Here is a 15,977-nt window from a genome sequence, read left to right as displayed (position 1 = left end):
TAATCTTTATTGTTATCATGATTCTCTTAAATTCAAATCTTACATTTCGTGTACTGTAATGCTAAATACATATAATAAATAATACTCTAGGAATTTACTGAAAAATAAGTTTATAAAATTGTTAAACTTATTATTATAACTAATAATAACCATTTTCCAATACTATAATGTAGGGAAATTAATAATCCTTAATATTGTCAATTATTATCAAGAATAATTATATTTATCGTAAGTTTTTTTTTTTTATAATTTATTATTTAAAAAGTACATTTTCTCTAGTTTAATCTGACTGCGTCCTCTTTTTTATCGTTGATGAGCGTCATTTCGTGTTACGTCGTTTTCTTTCGGTAATTTCCGCTTTCGTTCGGTAATTTCCGCCTGGTCTCCTTCCTGTGTTGATCTCCGTCCTCAGTAGTAAAGGCACCGAGAGGCCATTATCCTGCTACCATTTTCTTTTGTAATATACTTTGACGAATAAACGTTGCAATATAACATATTTTGTCCGTGGAAGTCGCTTAAACGATTATTGCATACGTGCGCATTTACAGAGCACGAGAGACGTGCAACTTGGCCCGAAAATCCTTCGGATAATTTCGGCTTGATTCGTGTTTTGAAATGGACTCGACTGAAACGGCGTCGAAAGCGCTCGAGCTGGGCGACGCGTCGGAGCGCGCGTCTGCGGTTGTAGTTTCGGATACCGAATCGGAGCCCGAAGTTGCCACGATGACTGTGATGGAAGAAGCGGCAGACATCGACATAGCCGAATCACTGCCGAACCCGGACGATCCCGAAACCGCGTTTGCTGGTCAGTGTATGCGCACCGGCTGGTTTTGTGTGATTGTGGATTATAGATAAACATGGCAACCAGTACACAATGTTTTAGCATTTACTTTTTATTCAACACATCATTCATTTTGCACTTACTATAATGCTTTTATTTATAATGTAAATACTAGTGCCTTATTTATAAAAACTCGGACATTTCTAGTAGCCTACTATAAAAAAAAAACATGGTATAAATGATATTTATCTCCCTATACTCACCCACCCATCTACTATTTTTGATTAATAAATAAATAATAAATACTGATACTGATAAAATGGCACCTTGGATAATATTACACAATATAAAATATAATATTCTGAAGAAACTTTGAAACATCTGTGTTTACAGAGGTCACAGCAGTCACTGTTAGAGATGTTCAAGGCACAGAGGACACTGTATTTACATCCACAGTCGCAACTGCAGCTTCCATTCCTGAACATGTGCTGGTATAAAACACATCTGATGCACCTGTATCCTCCCACAGGTGCGATTAGCTATTCTGAGGTCTTATCTGATTTTGGATAATAATGACAGACATGTTTTCTGCTTCACGCAGACAGGCCGAACCACGCTTCAGATCGGAGACAGTCTCAGTACCCAGAAGGCCACGCTGATCGTGGTTCACACGGATGGAAGCATCATGGACACCACAGGGCTGAAGGGTACCACAACACCAATGACACCCGGTGTGTGTATCGCAGGCTGTAGGGTTAGGTAGAGCTGATCTAGAGTCAGTGTTCTTTAAAGGGGACATATTATAGATATGTATTAAGGCTAGATGTGTGACGGCGGAGTCTCTAATGTCATCACCTGGCGGCCATCTTACCACAGGCAGCTCGCTCACTCGTAGCATTGAGTTTTAATGGTGCAGGTACTTTTAAATGACCATAATTTGCTCAATTTTCTACCAATTTTGGTTTGGTTTCTTACAACCGTTATTAGCGTGGCTATAATTCTGGATGCTTTAACATGTTTCATGAATTTTTTTGTATAAGTATGCAGTGTCATAGGTACATCTTTGACATTTATAACAAACCAAACCATTTGAAAATCAGTAGAAAATTAAGCAAGTTATGGTCATTTAAAAGTACCTGCACCATATAAACGCAATGCTGCGAGTGAGCGAGCTGCCTGTGGTGGGATGGCCGCCAGGTGCGGACGTTCCACTCAATTGGCCAGCATCACGGGCGAGACATCTAGCCTTTATACATATCTATGCATATCATTACAATCTGACTTTTTCCATGTTTAAGTGCTATAATTGGGTCCCTAGTGCTTGTATCAACCCAGAAAACGTGTAAAAGATCAACTCAGTAACTTAGTTTGGTAAACCATTCAATGCAAGCATGTGAAAAAAAATATGTCATTGAAATTTGGCCCCCCTTGTGATGTCAGAAGGGGATAATAGCACCCCTTAATCTGCACTATCCAACCACGGCACTGCTATTTAATGCTCATTTGCATTTAAAAGGACACCCCAAAACGACACATTTTTGCTCACACCTACAAAGTGGCAATTTTATAATAAATTATCTATATGGTATTTTGAGCTAAAACTTCACATTGGTACTCTGGAGACACCAAATATTTATTTGAAATCTTAAAAAAACTTGTGAAATGTCCCCTTTAAGACAGGGTGCAAAAGCATTTTTTTAAAAGTCTGCAGTCACACATCACACAAATTTATTGCAAAACATCCTGTAGTTGATAATATTTATTGTATTGTTTGTTTTTATTATTCTTTAAGTGTGTACAGTTTTCTAATTTTAGAAGTATCTTACGGATTGAAAAAGATTAGGGTGTGCAAGTTTCTGTAATACATCATTTGTTTTATTAAAATAATTCAAATGTCTTTGGCTGTTTCTCTCAGGTCCTCAGACCCCGAACACCCCTCTGACATCTGGACATGATAAGGACATCTCGAAATACAACTGGGATCCATCAGTATATGACAATGAGCTTCCCGTACGTTGCAGGAACACAAGTGGGATTCTGTACAAAAACAGGCTGGGCTCAGGTACACACTGGACACAAGAGGGCGCCCACAATTTGCAAAACCCAGAGATTATTTTGTAGCCATTTTTATAACCTCTCTCAAATGCACGTTCATCTGGAAGTCAAAAAATAAAAGATCTTTAACTTTCTACCCCAGGTGGCAAAGGGCGGTGTATCAAACACAACAACAACTGGTTTACGCCGACAGAGTTTGAAGGCATGTCGGGTAGAGCGAGCAGCAAAGACTGGAAGAGGAGCATCCGCTACGCTGGGCGACCTCTGCAGTGTCTTATTCAGGTTGGATGGGCATCACAACATATGCACGCACACAAACAGAGCTATACCTCTGTCTAAAAAATCCCCAGAGACAAGTTCAGTAATTGTATGTGTGTGTTTGTGTTACAGGAGCGCATTTTGAACCCGCATGCGGCGTCTTGCACATGTGCAGCCTGCTGCGATGATCTGTCCACAGTGAGTGACGCTCTAACATAATCTCATAAATAAATAAGTACGGTTATAATACTAACTTTAATTTCAGAAACATTTCTAATATGAATATTCGGATCTTTATTTTTTCTCCAGTCTCCCAAGGATGGACCTTTCCCAGGAGATAATGTTAGTATTTGTAATGTCTTGTACAGTAGTTATCATGTCAAACAGTGTTAGTAACCAAATCTGTCCTTATAGACGGGTCCCGTCAGACTGTTTGTCCCTTACAAAAGAAGAAAGAAAGACAATGAACGGTCAACTTCTCCTGAGAAGAGAGACATTCAGACACCAAAGAACATCACCCTGACTCCAGGAGCAACATGTAAGGAACCTTTAACGCCATATGTGACCAGTCGTTAACCAGTCGTAAATTGCATGGGTATATTTGAAGAGTTTGGTTTCAAAACGTGCTAAACGGCATTTTAAAAAATCAGTATTTAAAAGTAAATTCTGCATTTTACGCAAAATCCGATATCCGCTGTTATTCTGTCATCTTTTCTCCATTTTTCCCAAAATGCGATGAACGCCGGTCCTCCTTCTTTGCAGAATGCAATAAATGCGCTCAACAAATCACAGCGCACCATTCCACGTATTGTAAATGATAATGGCGGCGCATTGAATACACACAGAATTCTAGTTTTCCTCATCTACTTTGTACTTCGTGATCAACAAACAAACAAAAACAAAATAATACTTTACGGCATTGATAAACCTGTGGTGGTTTTCCATGACGGGGAAGAAACGTAAGCCATCAAAATCAAATAGTTTACGAGAGAGGCACTCCGGCGAATGGAAAATGATGGCTGTTGCTTGTTCTCCCGACAGCATAAAGCTTCTGTCATGCTAACACATTGACCCCAGGGGATATTTTTATTATTTTACTCGAAGCCAACGAAAATCGAACAGGACCAAAACATTTTACAGCTGATTGCTGTCAAAAAATTTCAGCGACAACGTCCCAGCAGCAATGACAGTGTTCTTACTATGAATAAAGATGCTATGTGAAAGTTTGTAACAGAAAATAGTGTCTTTAATCTGTCACTTTCTTGGTATAGAATTTTTTTTTTTACCGAAATTAGTCAAAATGGATTTATTGCGTTTTGGAACTAAACTCTTTATTTGTAGCAATAGCCAAAAATACATTGTATGGGTCAAAATTAATGCCAACAATCATTAGGGTATTAAGTAAAGATCATGTTCTATGAAGATATTATGTAAATTTCCTACCGTAAATATTACGAAAATGAATTTATCATTAGTAATATGTGTTGCAAAGGACTTCATTTGGACTTAAAGGCGATTTTCTCAATATTTAGATTTTTCGGCACCCTCAGATTTCAATTTTTCAAACAGTTGTATCTCGACCAAATATTGTCCTATCCTAACAATTTCAATAAATGTATGACTTTTTTGGGTGGTCCGGGGTCACATATTGCAATGCTTCTCCTGTGAACGCATCAGGACACATTTAACCAGGGTTGCCAGGTCTGTCTAACAAAACCAGCTAAAATAATCTAATGACCTTAGGGCTAACGCCAAGACTCAAAAATATGCCACTCCCATACCTAAAATAAATGTTTTACATTCACTTTTAATGCATTGCACACAATTATTTCTTAAAAACTAATGTATATAAGTAATATATGTATAGTCTGTTTTTAAAAATAAGACGGTCGTGCCTTACGGTATACAGTCCATGTCCAGAAAGGTAATAAAAACGTCATTAAAGTAGTCCATGTGACATCAGTGGGTCAGTTAAAATGTGTTGAAGCATCCAAAATACATTTTTCTTCAAAATTTTTGGTTCCGGGCGCACAAAAAACTAAACAAACAAAAAAACGGCTGGGGCGCACCAGATAACACGTCAGCCACGTCGTACGTCATCCGCATCACTGCAATTACGTGACTTTAGTCTTGTGTATGCACTTCACAACAGACGCGAAAGAGAAGACAATGCTGAATAAAGTCATGCATTATTTTCATTTTTGGGTGAACTATCCCTTTAAGACAGACAGCAGATGAACAAAATCCTTCCACCGCCCAAATGTGGAAAAAACGTGGATTTGGCAACACTGCATTTAGCATTTACACTGCAATCTGGTGGCATTGTTTACCAAACAAGTGTTTTGAGTGATTATTTAGACACCTGTATTTAGCGATCAGACTTCAGATCCACCTGTGATCAGATCATCTGAGATTGATGTTAATATCAGGTGTAAACAGATTTCACCACCACCTGTTTTGTTCCTTTTAATCTAAGCATGACTTTTAAATATCAAAATCTGCATATTTTTTATACATTCCTGGTTATGACTAAGTATTTTACCAGCATGCTTTCTGATATCTTTGCCTGAGAAGCGTGTAATCAAAAGCGAAAAAGCCCTTCAGACCGTTTTAGGAAATGAATTAATGTTCACGGTTGTCTGTCGGATCTCAGTTACAGTGAGTCCATCCGGACAGATCACCACATCAGGCACGCTGACGTTTGACCGAACGGCTTCAGGTGAAACGACAGCTATCATTTCCGACAGCCCGGCGCCTGCTGACGTTTTCACCAACACAACTGGTAAGTAGTAGGCAGGCTGCCAATATTCATACGATACACAAAGCTAAGGTTCATTACATGCATAATACTGTTTCACAACCAGTATTAGCCAGCCAATCATATTGGAGCTTTGCCATTTTTGTGTGCGGATTGCATCAGATGGCGAATGGTTTGCATGCGATGTGGTCGTGTCGACCGAGGTCGAAACTCTCTCCCCCCTCCCGAAGCCCGGGATTGACCCCTTTCTGACTCGCTTTTGGCTGAAAACAATGGCACTGTTATTTTTCAAGGTCTTTGTGTCAGATGGAGCCTGAATCTGTCTGAGCCCAGCATGTGTCTCAAATAATGAGTTATTTTACGGATTGTAACCTGTCCGGATGGGGTGACTTTTGTTAAATGGCACAATTGTACAATAGACAGGAATGTCTAGATATGGGTCATTCTTGGACAGTCAAAACCAGTACCGTACTTATGTGTGTGAGTGAGCCGAGGAAACTTTATTTTTTTCAGATAGCTTTTGCATATCCTCAAACCCATGAATTTTGTATTTAGGTGCTTCCAGGTATCAGTTTATCTGTCAAAATGTGTCCACTTTTTTTTTAAAATAAGCTCATTTTCCAGCTCCCCTAGAGTTAAACATCCGATTCTACCGTTTTGGAATCCATTCAGCCGATCTCCAGGTCTGGCGCTACCACTTTTAGCATAGCTTAGCATAATCCATTGAATCTGATTAGACCATTAGCATCGCGCTAAAAAATAACCAAAGAGTTTCGATATGTTTCCTATTTAAAACTTGACTATTATGTAGTTACATCGTGTACTAGAACCGACAGAAAATTAAAAGTTGCAATTTTCTAGGCAGATATGGCTAGGACTATACTCTCATTCTGGCGTAATAATCAAGGACTTTGCTGATGTAACATGGCTGCAGGAGGCGGAATGATATTACCCAGTACCTGAAAATAGTCCCCTGCTATTGAAAGTAACCAAGGGAACTATTTTCGGATGCTGCGTAATTTTATTTGCCATATCTGCCTAGAAAATCGCAACGTTTAATTTGGTTATTTTTTAGCGTGATGCTAATGGTCTAATCAGATTAAATGGATTATGCTAAGCTATGCTAAAAGTGCTAGCGCCAGACCCGGAGATCGGCTGAATGGATTCCATAACGGTAAAAATCAAATGTTTAACTCTAGGGAAGCTGGAAAATGAGCATATTTTCAAAAAAAGTGCAGTGTCCCTTTAATGCACTTTTAATATTAATATTGAATGCTAAATTTGTCAACGTTTTTTGCCATTTCATTTGCAATTCTAAATGTGCATTGGAATAAAGTAGCACAAGTTATCTTTGTGCAAAATTAAATAATTTTCATCTGTTTACCCCACCAGCATCCTTCAGAGTTACAGAAGATATCTCAATAACGCTGTATAAACTAATAATAAAATTGTGCTCAGATTTGTAAAGATAATAAAAAAGTCAGATCTGATCTGAGCTATGCTATCCATATGAGTTTCATTACACTCTTTTGTAGACATTGTGAAACCACACACAGATGTCCTCTCCTGTCTTTCGTAATTGGGTGGGTTAGGTTGTGTCCACATTTGAAACCTGCTTCTTTTAGAGCAACAACCAGGGTCAAATGAAATGTGGGTCAGGGTTAAAAAGAGACCAGTCCACAACTGGACATGACTAGTCTAGTCAAGGTCAACCGAATCATCCGTCCCAGAGAAAAACGTTATTGCTCGAAGGTTACATTGCTCATTGTGTTTAATTTATGGAGATGCTGTTTACATTGTAGACATAAATACAATTCAACATTTGTTCATCCATTTTCTCTCTTTTTAGTGTTGACTACTCTCCCCGCACTGGCCGTGGTGCCCCAGCAGGCAGTGGTGCAGTCTAAACCCCCACCACAAGGGGCGCTGGCGAACGGATTAGAGACAGGTGAGCAGCGTACGTGGCTTTACCTGGAGGAGATGGCCGAAACGCTGCTTAATAACGTTGAGCAACTTAAAGTCCTGATCGCACAAGCTAAACAAGCTAGTCAAGGTGGATCGCACGACATCATCAGTCCAGAGAAAACCAACGGTGCCCAGAAAGAAGTAATTTCACTACATTTATTACTCAGTTTATGTGCTATTGGGTTTGGTGTTGAATGGATCACATGACTAAAAGCATTAGGTGTGTTCGACTTCATGCGGCGCTGGGTAGACCGATCGACGGCTGACTTGAAGCAGTGCATGTCGGTTAGACATCTTGTCCGATTTGAGCTGGCGTTAAAGGCAACTCGTTAATATACCTGATTATGTTATATTGTGTCATGTAATAAAATAAACTCTATTGGTATTTTAATAAAATACACTGCAAAAAATTACTTTCTTACTTACTTTTTTTTGTAAAAATATCTAAAAGTTTTTAAATCAAGATTTATTTTCTTGATGAGTGAATTTGAGTGAATTTGTACGGAGCCCCTAAGGGGACATGGAGAAAAAATTCAATAAAGTTCAGTTTCGCGTGCGCATGTGAAACTATCGCGTGCACACGTGAAACTTAACGTGTTTAGATTCACGTGCGCACACGAAAGTTTTACGTGAGCACATGACACTAAACTTTAGAATTTTTTTACTCCAATGTCACCTTAGGGGCTCGGTAAATTTGTGCTTAAAAATGAGCAAGAAAAAATAAAAATGTATTTCAAGATTTTTTTTTCTCACCCCATTGGCAGATATTTTTGCTCGTTTTAAGCACCAATTTACTAAATTGTATATTTTTTGTCTAAAAATTAAAATTATTTTCTTAGGTCATTTTGCACATCAAGAAAAAGCATCTTAATTTAAGAATATTTAGATATTTCTACTGAAAAAAAGGCAAAAATACTAAGTAAGAAAGTCATTTTTTGCAGTGTAGGCTTATGTTTCCCGTTATTTTTAGAAATACAGTTTAAACGGCAAGTAAAATAGTTGCAACTTTTTATTAAGAGGTGTACTTTTTACAAACTCACCATCTAGTCCACTTCATTTGCGAAAAAAGAAACCATAAACACGTCACTACAGCAGGCAACAGGTGTCCGACTTGACGGCTCCGTCTTCAACTCCTCCCTTAACTGCAAGCGGCAAACCTCGACGATCGGTCTGCGCAGCATAAACTCGAACACACCTATTGTTTTAACTATCTCTCCTTTCTCTGTCCACACTACAAATGTTTTTCTCGTCTTTGAAAAGTATCTATTTATGCTGCACAAAACTGATTAAAGCTTTAAAATTAACAGTACATTCACACAGGGCACAAGCATTAGCGTTTGACGTAAGGCTTGTCTGTGGCCGCAACACAAGCTCCGGTCTTGCATAAACGTTATTGGCTGGCTCGCACAAGGTTATTTGCATAAGGCGATCTGACGCACGGGTTGGCGCTTGAAAAGTTGAGAAATGTTCAACTTCTGCCGCAAGCAACGGCAGTGACGCGATGTTGACGGATCAACAATTCAGTTCGGCAACGCATTACATCACCCATTAAAAGTAAATGAGAAACATTTACACTTATGCCCCGTGTGAATGTACCGTAAGACCCGTTAACACTTATAATCATAACGTTAACTAACTGTATTAGCATTCACACCACTAGTGGCCGGTTGCATAAACTTTTAAGACTAGTCTTAAAAGTTAGTCAAAAATTTTTTTCTTCGGGGCTACTCATACCTGTTTTAAGTATGTTACATAGAAAGGTAGATTGGTTTAATTTAAATACAAATAATAAGACTGATTAGCCCTAACTAATTGCTAGTTAGTCAGACTCATTGTTAAGACGCAGTCTTAACGTCACGGCTATGTTTATGCAACCGGCCACAGATGATAACGATAACTTTGTTTATTCACTCACGCATCGCAGTACTCATGCAAATCATTTACTTTAAATTGCATTAGCTAATATCGTAGATTTTCAAAAAAAAAAAAAAAAAATCGCAATTGCTTACACTACAAAAAATTTTCAAGAAAAAAATTCTTAGTATTTTTGTCTTGTTTTCAGTAAAAATATCTAAATATTCTTAAATTAAGATGTTTTCTCTTGATGAGCAAAATGACCCAAGAAAATAAGTCTATTTTTAGACCAAAAATATCAAATTTAAGTGATTGTGTGAATAAAACAAGCAAAAAATCTGCCAATGGGGTAAGCAAAAAATCTTGAACATTTTTCTTAAACACTAAAAAAAAAAAAATCAAGAAAAAAATTCTACCCCATTGGCAGATTTGTTTGCTTGTTTTATGCACAAAATCACTTACATTTGATATTTTTGGTCTAAAAACTAGACTTATTTTCTTGGGTTTTTTTGCTCATAAAGAAAAAGCATTTTAATGTAAGAATTTTTAGATATTTTTACTGAAAACAAGACAAAAGTACTAAGAGATTTTTTTCTTGAAAATCATTTTTTGCAGTGTACAGGTTAATAAATGTACATTTATAAATAAATAACATTTACAGCGGCTATAACCAGCTGATGTCCTAATCTTGCTATGTTTTGTGTACCTGTAAATAGTAAATATAGTTTGTGTAATTTAACATCTTATTTATTGGCGTAGTAGAATAAAACTTTCCGTACTTAATTTCACTGCAACAGAGTAACAGTGACGTAATTTTTTGTTAGGGACCTCGGCAAAGAGCGTCTTCACAGTGTCATCTGCCATTTTAAATACGTGAGCACTTTAAATTTAAATAAATTTGATTGACTATTTTTAAAACTATATTAAAGTAATCGTTACCGTCTGTAGTGTAATTGGCCCTTGAGATTTTTTTTCAGATGTATCCGGATTACTGTGGATGTATTTACTTTAATCTAAGGGTCAAAAATATTGATTTGGTGCAAGAAACACTACACTTAGCGAATAAGTACACCTATGGGAAGATGTAAATGAATAAAGGATTTGTGATATGATCTCTACCTAAAGCATGATGCCAAGTACCACTTGTCTGCTAACACTGATTCATCTTATTGACATGCTTTACTTTCTCCAGGCTTATCAGACTCAGCTGTCAATCAGCGATGACGACAAAATCACTGAAATTATCATCAAGGCAAGTGAACAACTATGATGGATTTCTTTGTGTTTAGATGGCAAAATATTTTTGTGAATATTGGAGAACTCCAGCCGTATTGTGAGATCCTTTTTGCAGGCACAGTTGGAGGTTCAGCTTGCATTGTTTCCCGCTGTTCGTTTTCTATAGTTTGTCAATATGTTGAAGCGGTACGTGTTGACAGTGATCGTTCCCTCGACAGCAGTAGTTTATGATTTGGCAGAAGTGGCCATATCACAGCGCTACCAACCGCTGAGTCCAGCTCTGGATTCATTCAACCAGTGGAGTGTAACAGAAAAGGTTTCAGTAGGAAAAAATTTATTTATTTTCTTCCAAAAGAAATTGATCTCTAGGGAAAAACATTTCCACACTAAACAATTGGGAAATAATTCATTAGCTCAACTGTAGTCAGTTAGCAGTTAATATATAATCCAGATGATGTGAGACACAGCAGGTGTGTATATCAGCTACGGCACAATATGTAAAATTTTTCTACTAGCAGTGCTAATATTTTTAGTTCACATGTGTACTTACTTCGCTTTGCATTGTGGCCACATTATCACCTCGAGTATGCATTATTTTAAAATAATTAAACAGCCCATTAATTTTTCCTTATTTCATTACATCATACCATTGCAAAAAATGATTTTCAAGAAAAATATCTCAAAATTCTTAAATTAAGATGCTTTTTCTTGATGAGCAGGGCGACCCAAGAAAATGGGTCTAGTTTTGGACAAAAAATATCAAATTTAAGCGATTTTTGCATAAAACAAGCAAAAAAAATCTGCCAATGGGGTAAGCAAAAAATCGTGAAATTTTTTCTTAAACTTCAAAATTCAAGAAATTGTTTTTGTTGTTTTATGCACAAAATCACTTAAATTTGATATTTTTGGTCTAAAAACAAGACTTATTTTTTTGGGTCATTTTGCTCATCAAGAAAAAGCATCTTAATTTAAGAATTTTGAGATAATTTTACTGAAAACAAGACAAAAATACTAAGATTTTTTTCTTTAAAATCATTTTTTGCAGTGCATGAACATGATTTGTGAGTCCTGTCAGATCGATTTCTATTGACAGGGAAGGTTAAAGGAACAGTATGTAAGAAATTTATATCAATTAATCATAAAATATGTCACTAGACATTAGGAAATCATTTTCATTTCAAATACTTTTATCACTGACAACATTGGTCTGGCCAGGATATTGTCATTTAAAAAGTGGAGTTGCAGCCCTCAACTGATGTTTATGTTGTCATGTTGTGTATTGGCCACCAGTTGTGTGATTGCAGTACCAGTTTTAGCCACAAGTTTTGTGATTGCAATACCAGTTTTGGACACAATCCTACAAACTGTTCCTTTAAGACCACAACTTTCATTGCTTCACACTCTTTCACAGCGTTTTCAAGCTACACCGTTGTTGTTGTGGTTTAATGTCATCTAGTGGCGAAAATAACATAATTTGCGCTGTGAATATAGCTCATCCAATCAGGATTTAGAACCAGAACTATAAACTATCATGTGACTTATGTCAGATGATTTACAGTAGGTTGCATCCCACTGACTTGTGGACTCACAATGGCTGCTGCGTGCACGTGTCTGTGGTCCGCAAGACCGTTTGGGTGTCCCATTTGTCATTTTAGGTTTGAAAATGATGCTCATGGGTGCCTTTTCGGTTGATATGCGTCCATAGGACTGTAACGATTAATGGCATGTCCCTGAAATTAATTCTGAATCGCAAGGCTGCGATTCTGTGTTTCATGTGCAACTTGTGAATGTACTACGGCATTTGGTCAGTAAGAAGTCCTTATCAATCTAAAATCATTATGAGTCGGAGTCGTTTATAACGTGCATTTAAAAAGCACGTTATGATTTCTTTTGAAATCATTCAAAAGAATATTTTGAATGATTTCGTTAAACAAAATCATTCAAAATATTGTTTATTATCATGAAATTACCTGAAACAATTTGAAGAACAGCGATATAAATATTCCTGTAGACATTTCCTGGAATAACGTTTGTAATGCTACTTCTTCTGTGGCACAAAGGGAGTTTCTGCACGAGAGCGCCCCCTGGCTTTGGGATGTTTTCACCGTAATTCATTAAAATTCATTTATTGAGAAAACGCGCATTTGCACGATTAATCGCTACACCCCTAGTCCTGAATGTGCACTTTTCCTGAGCCTGCATATGTACGGCCTTCGGAGGAGACTTCCTCCTGACAGTCAAAGCGGTGTTACGTCACAAAAGTGCGGACTTGTAGGAAGAACAGAGTTTTTAGGGTACCATTTGGAACAGGGCCTTAGTTGGTTTTGTCAGATGTATTGTGATAGAGCAGAAGTGTGGAAACACTCATTAGCGTCACATGCGGCCACCAGCTGCGCAGACATGGCAGGTGGTTTAGATGTGAAGGGCAGCTATAAGTGAAAGAAAGAGAGATTGAAGCAGGACTATCTGATTGTCCAGCTGAACACAGAGGAGGGTTGAAAACACACAGTTACTCAAATAGAAATGTCCAATTATTTTGAGAAAATGAAAACCTTTGCAAGATGCCACAAACACGTATAAATATGCATGGCTTGTCTTTATGAATGTAAATTTAAAAACAGTAAAAATGCTTTGTTTTAATAAACTTTGTCTTGACACCTGCGTGCCATTAAAAATACAACATTAATATCTTCTGTTTAACCGTGAAGTAACATAAATGATGAACTATACAGAAAATAAAGAAATGAAAGATAATCAAAATAAAGATGATCTGAAAAGTAAAAAGGTGGGAGTGGGGAGTAAACATTCTTACATGAAAAACTATAATAAATAGCATAGTATTTTTACTTTACTTTTACATTGACCTGCGATTCACAATACCGGCCTCCATAGGGTACAATGAGTATTACATTTTGGGATTTTTAATGTATCCCAAGTAATAAAAATATTTAATGTGATCCTATCAATGGATTTTAGTAGAAGCCAAAAAAAGTAAAATTCTTAATAGCGTTTTTAAAAAAGTTGCCAGCCAGCGGCAGCATTTTTTTATGATTTTCACAAAGGTTTAATGCCTTCCAGAAAATATTCTTCTTTAAATAAATAAACATACAATGTATCATCCGACCTTTATTTGTTCTCTTTTTATCACCTCTAAAGGCCGGGATACACTGCACGATAATTGGCCGTCACAGACGAAAGATTGCCATCGTGAAACTATCGTTGCGATTTCTGTGATCGTGGCTCTCCATCGTCCTATGTCGTACAGTGAGAGGTTCAAAGACGGCCGTTTTCCCGGTCTTGCGTCTAAAGATAGCCTACGATAGTTTTCTGGCAGTGTCAGAAATTCGGCATGATCACCGCACAGTGTGTTTGCTGCTACGATCTGCGCGCCGGTATTTGTTAACCACGAGCGCATGCTGGTGACGTTGCGCAAAGTGTGACGCTGCCGCCGAAGCTTCGTTGTCATCATCGTAAAGTCTACATGCCTCTCGTACCCGAGTTTAAACGATACATGTTGCACAGTGTGATAAGGTAATGATCTTATAAGAGGACAAAAATCGTGCAGTGTATTCCGGGCTTTAAATATGGGTAGGTTTCTTCAAAAATAGCACATTTTGAGCAAAAAGCTGAGATAAGTGCATTTTTTTAAAGGACTTTTGTCAGAGATCAGATTCAGAGCGATCATCAAAGCATACATGGAGTTTGAATTGTTTGCCCTAGGGGAATACTTCCGGGTTTCAAAAATTGGGTAAGAGCGCCACCTGGTTGATTATAGCGAAATACGGATTGCCGGAAAAACTCGTCATTGGCAGGGAAGTGCTTTCTTTTAATTGACGAGTTAACTCGTCAATAGCGGGGAAAGAGTTAAGGAATAGGTTGCCCCAAAATTTTTATTGGTATTTTACCTCTTTCAAGTAGTTTACTTCGATACAACTAAAGATCAGAAATATGTATTATGAGAACAAAAATGTACTACAATGGCATTTGGGAGAACCTTGTGTTAGCAACGCAAAATTGTGGGTTCGAAATACTGATAAAAGTATATCTTAATCTCCTATAAGTCACTTTTGTTAAAAGCGTCTGCCAGATGCATAAGTACCAGTAAACAGATTTTCAGTTTAGATTCCATATTGACTTTAACCAACTTGTGTAATAATAAAATTAATATGTTTTCTTTTCAGCACACATGTGTGAACTGCGGTCGAGAGGCTTTTAGTGAATGCACGGGGTGTCATAAAGTTCATTACTGTTCTGGCTTCTGTCAGCGGAAGGTAAGTCCACACCGAACGTTCGCCATTATTTCATGCAAGTTAGAGCCTCTTATTTTATTTTTGTACCCGTCTCTCTTCAGGACTGGAAGGAACATCAGCTGAGCTGCTGTCAGCCGAGCGCAGCCATCAACATTCAGGAAGAGATTCAGATTTCCAGCGTAAAGGAAGAGAAAGGAAAGGTCTAAAGCCTTTGGTCCTTGCACTGTATGACATATTTATGTGTTTTGGTTAAAGCCTTGTTGTAGCAGCTTCCTCGCTCACACACTTCTGTCATCCCTGTGATACATGTTTTTGTTTCGTACTATGGACTCTGTCAGTGAAAGTAACAAAAAATCTGTCGTCATTTGTTCAACCTCAGGTCATCTTTCTTCCTAAAGAATCTCTTAGTTGTTGTTTTGTGTGCAATAAAAGCAAATCGTGTTGCACTTAAAAAAATCAAGTTTGGAACTACAGAACAGTCAATGATGACAGAATAATATATATATTTTTAATATTTGGTATTCATTTGAATTATAAAGTGTTATCAAACTCAGTGTAATGAAGGATGGCATTGTTCAAGTGTTTGCAATACAAAAATAAATGTCAGTGCCTGAGCTTGTGTGCATCTTTATTTGATCCATTTTGGATTTAGGACACACATAACAAACACCAAAAGCAAAGTCGATTATCATGAATGAATATGGCGCATTATTACCTCAGATTTAATCCGTGAAAGCCGGCACGCAACTGACCTTATTCATAATAATCCAGGCCTGAATGCTAAGCATCGCATTTTTTACAAACAACATAACTCACATAA

At 37.4% G+C, this 15,977-nt stretch overlaps 1 protein-coding gene across 4 annotated transcripts; it reads left to right on the top strand.

Moving 5' to 3' along the window:
• The first annotated feature begins 367 nt into the window (after window positions 1-367).
• On the top strand, window positions 368-15,771 carry LOC141349044 (deformed epidermal autoregulatory factor 1 homolog). 4 transcript variants are annotated; one of them, XM_073868933.1, is made up of 13 exons: window positions 368-805; window positions 1,175-1,272; window positions 1,383-1,488; window positions 2,697-2,843; window positions 2,979-3,118; window positions 3,227-3,292; window positions 3,404-3,436; window positions 3,509-3,632; window positions 5,748-5,876; window positions 7,702-7,958; window positions 10,864-10,923; window positions 15,089-15,178; window positions 15,259-15,771. In XM_073868933.1, the coding sequence occupies exons 1-13, from the start codon at window positions 616-618 to the stop codon at window positions 15,361-15,363; spliced, it is 1,545 nt and encodes a 514-aa protein (XP_073725034.1). In that variant the 5' UTR covers window positions 368-615; the 3' UTR covers window positions 15,364-15,771. The 4 variants fall into 4 exon arrangements, with proteins under 4 accessions (XP_073725034.1, XP_073725033.1, XP_073725036.1 ...); XM_073868932.1 differs by having other exon boundaries at window positions 1,383-1,512; XM_073868935.1 differs by lacking the exon at window positions 368-805 and having other exon boundaries at window positions 1,184-1,310.
• Window positions 15,772-15,977: the final 206 nt, after the last annotated feature.

The sequence above is a fragment of the Misgurnus anguillicaudatus genome, chromosome 6 (assembly GCF_027580225.2).
Source record: "Misgurnus anguillicaudatus chromosome 6, ASM2758022v2, whole genome shotgun sequence".
Taxonomy (NCBI): Eukaryota; Metazoa; Chordata; class Actinopteri; order Cypriniformes; family Cobitidae; genus Misgurnus; species Misgurnus anguillicaudatus.
The sequence above is the reverse complement of the archived record's forward strand: the minus strand, read 5'-3'. Positions and strand labels throughout refer to the sequence as shown.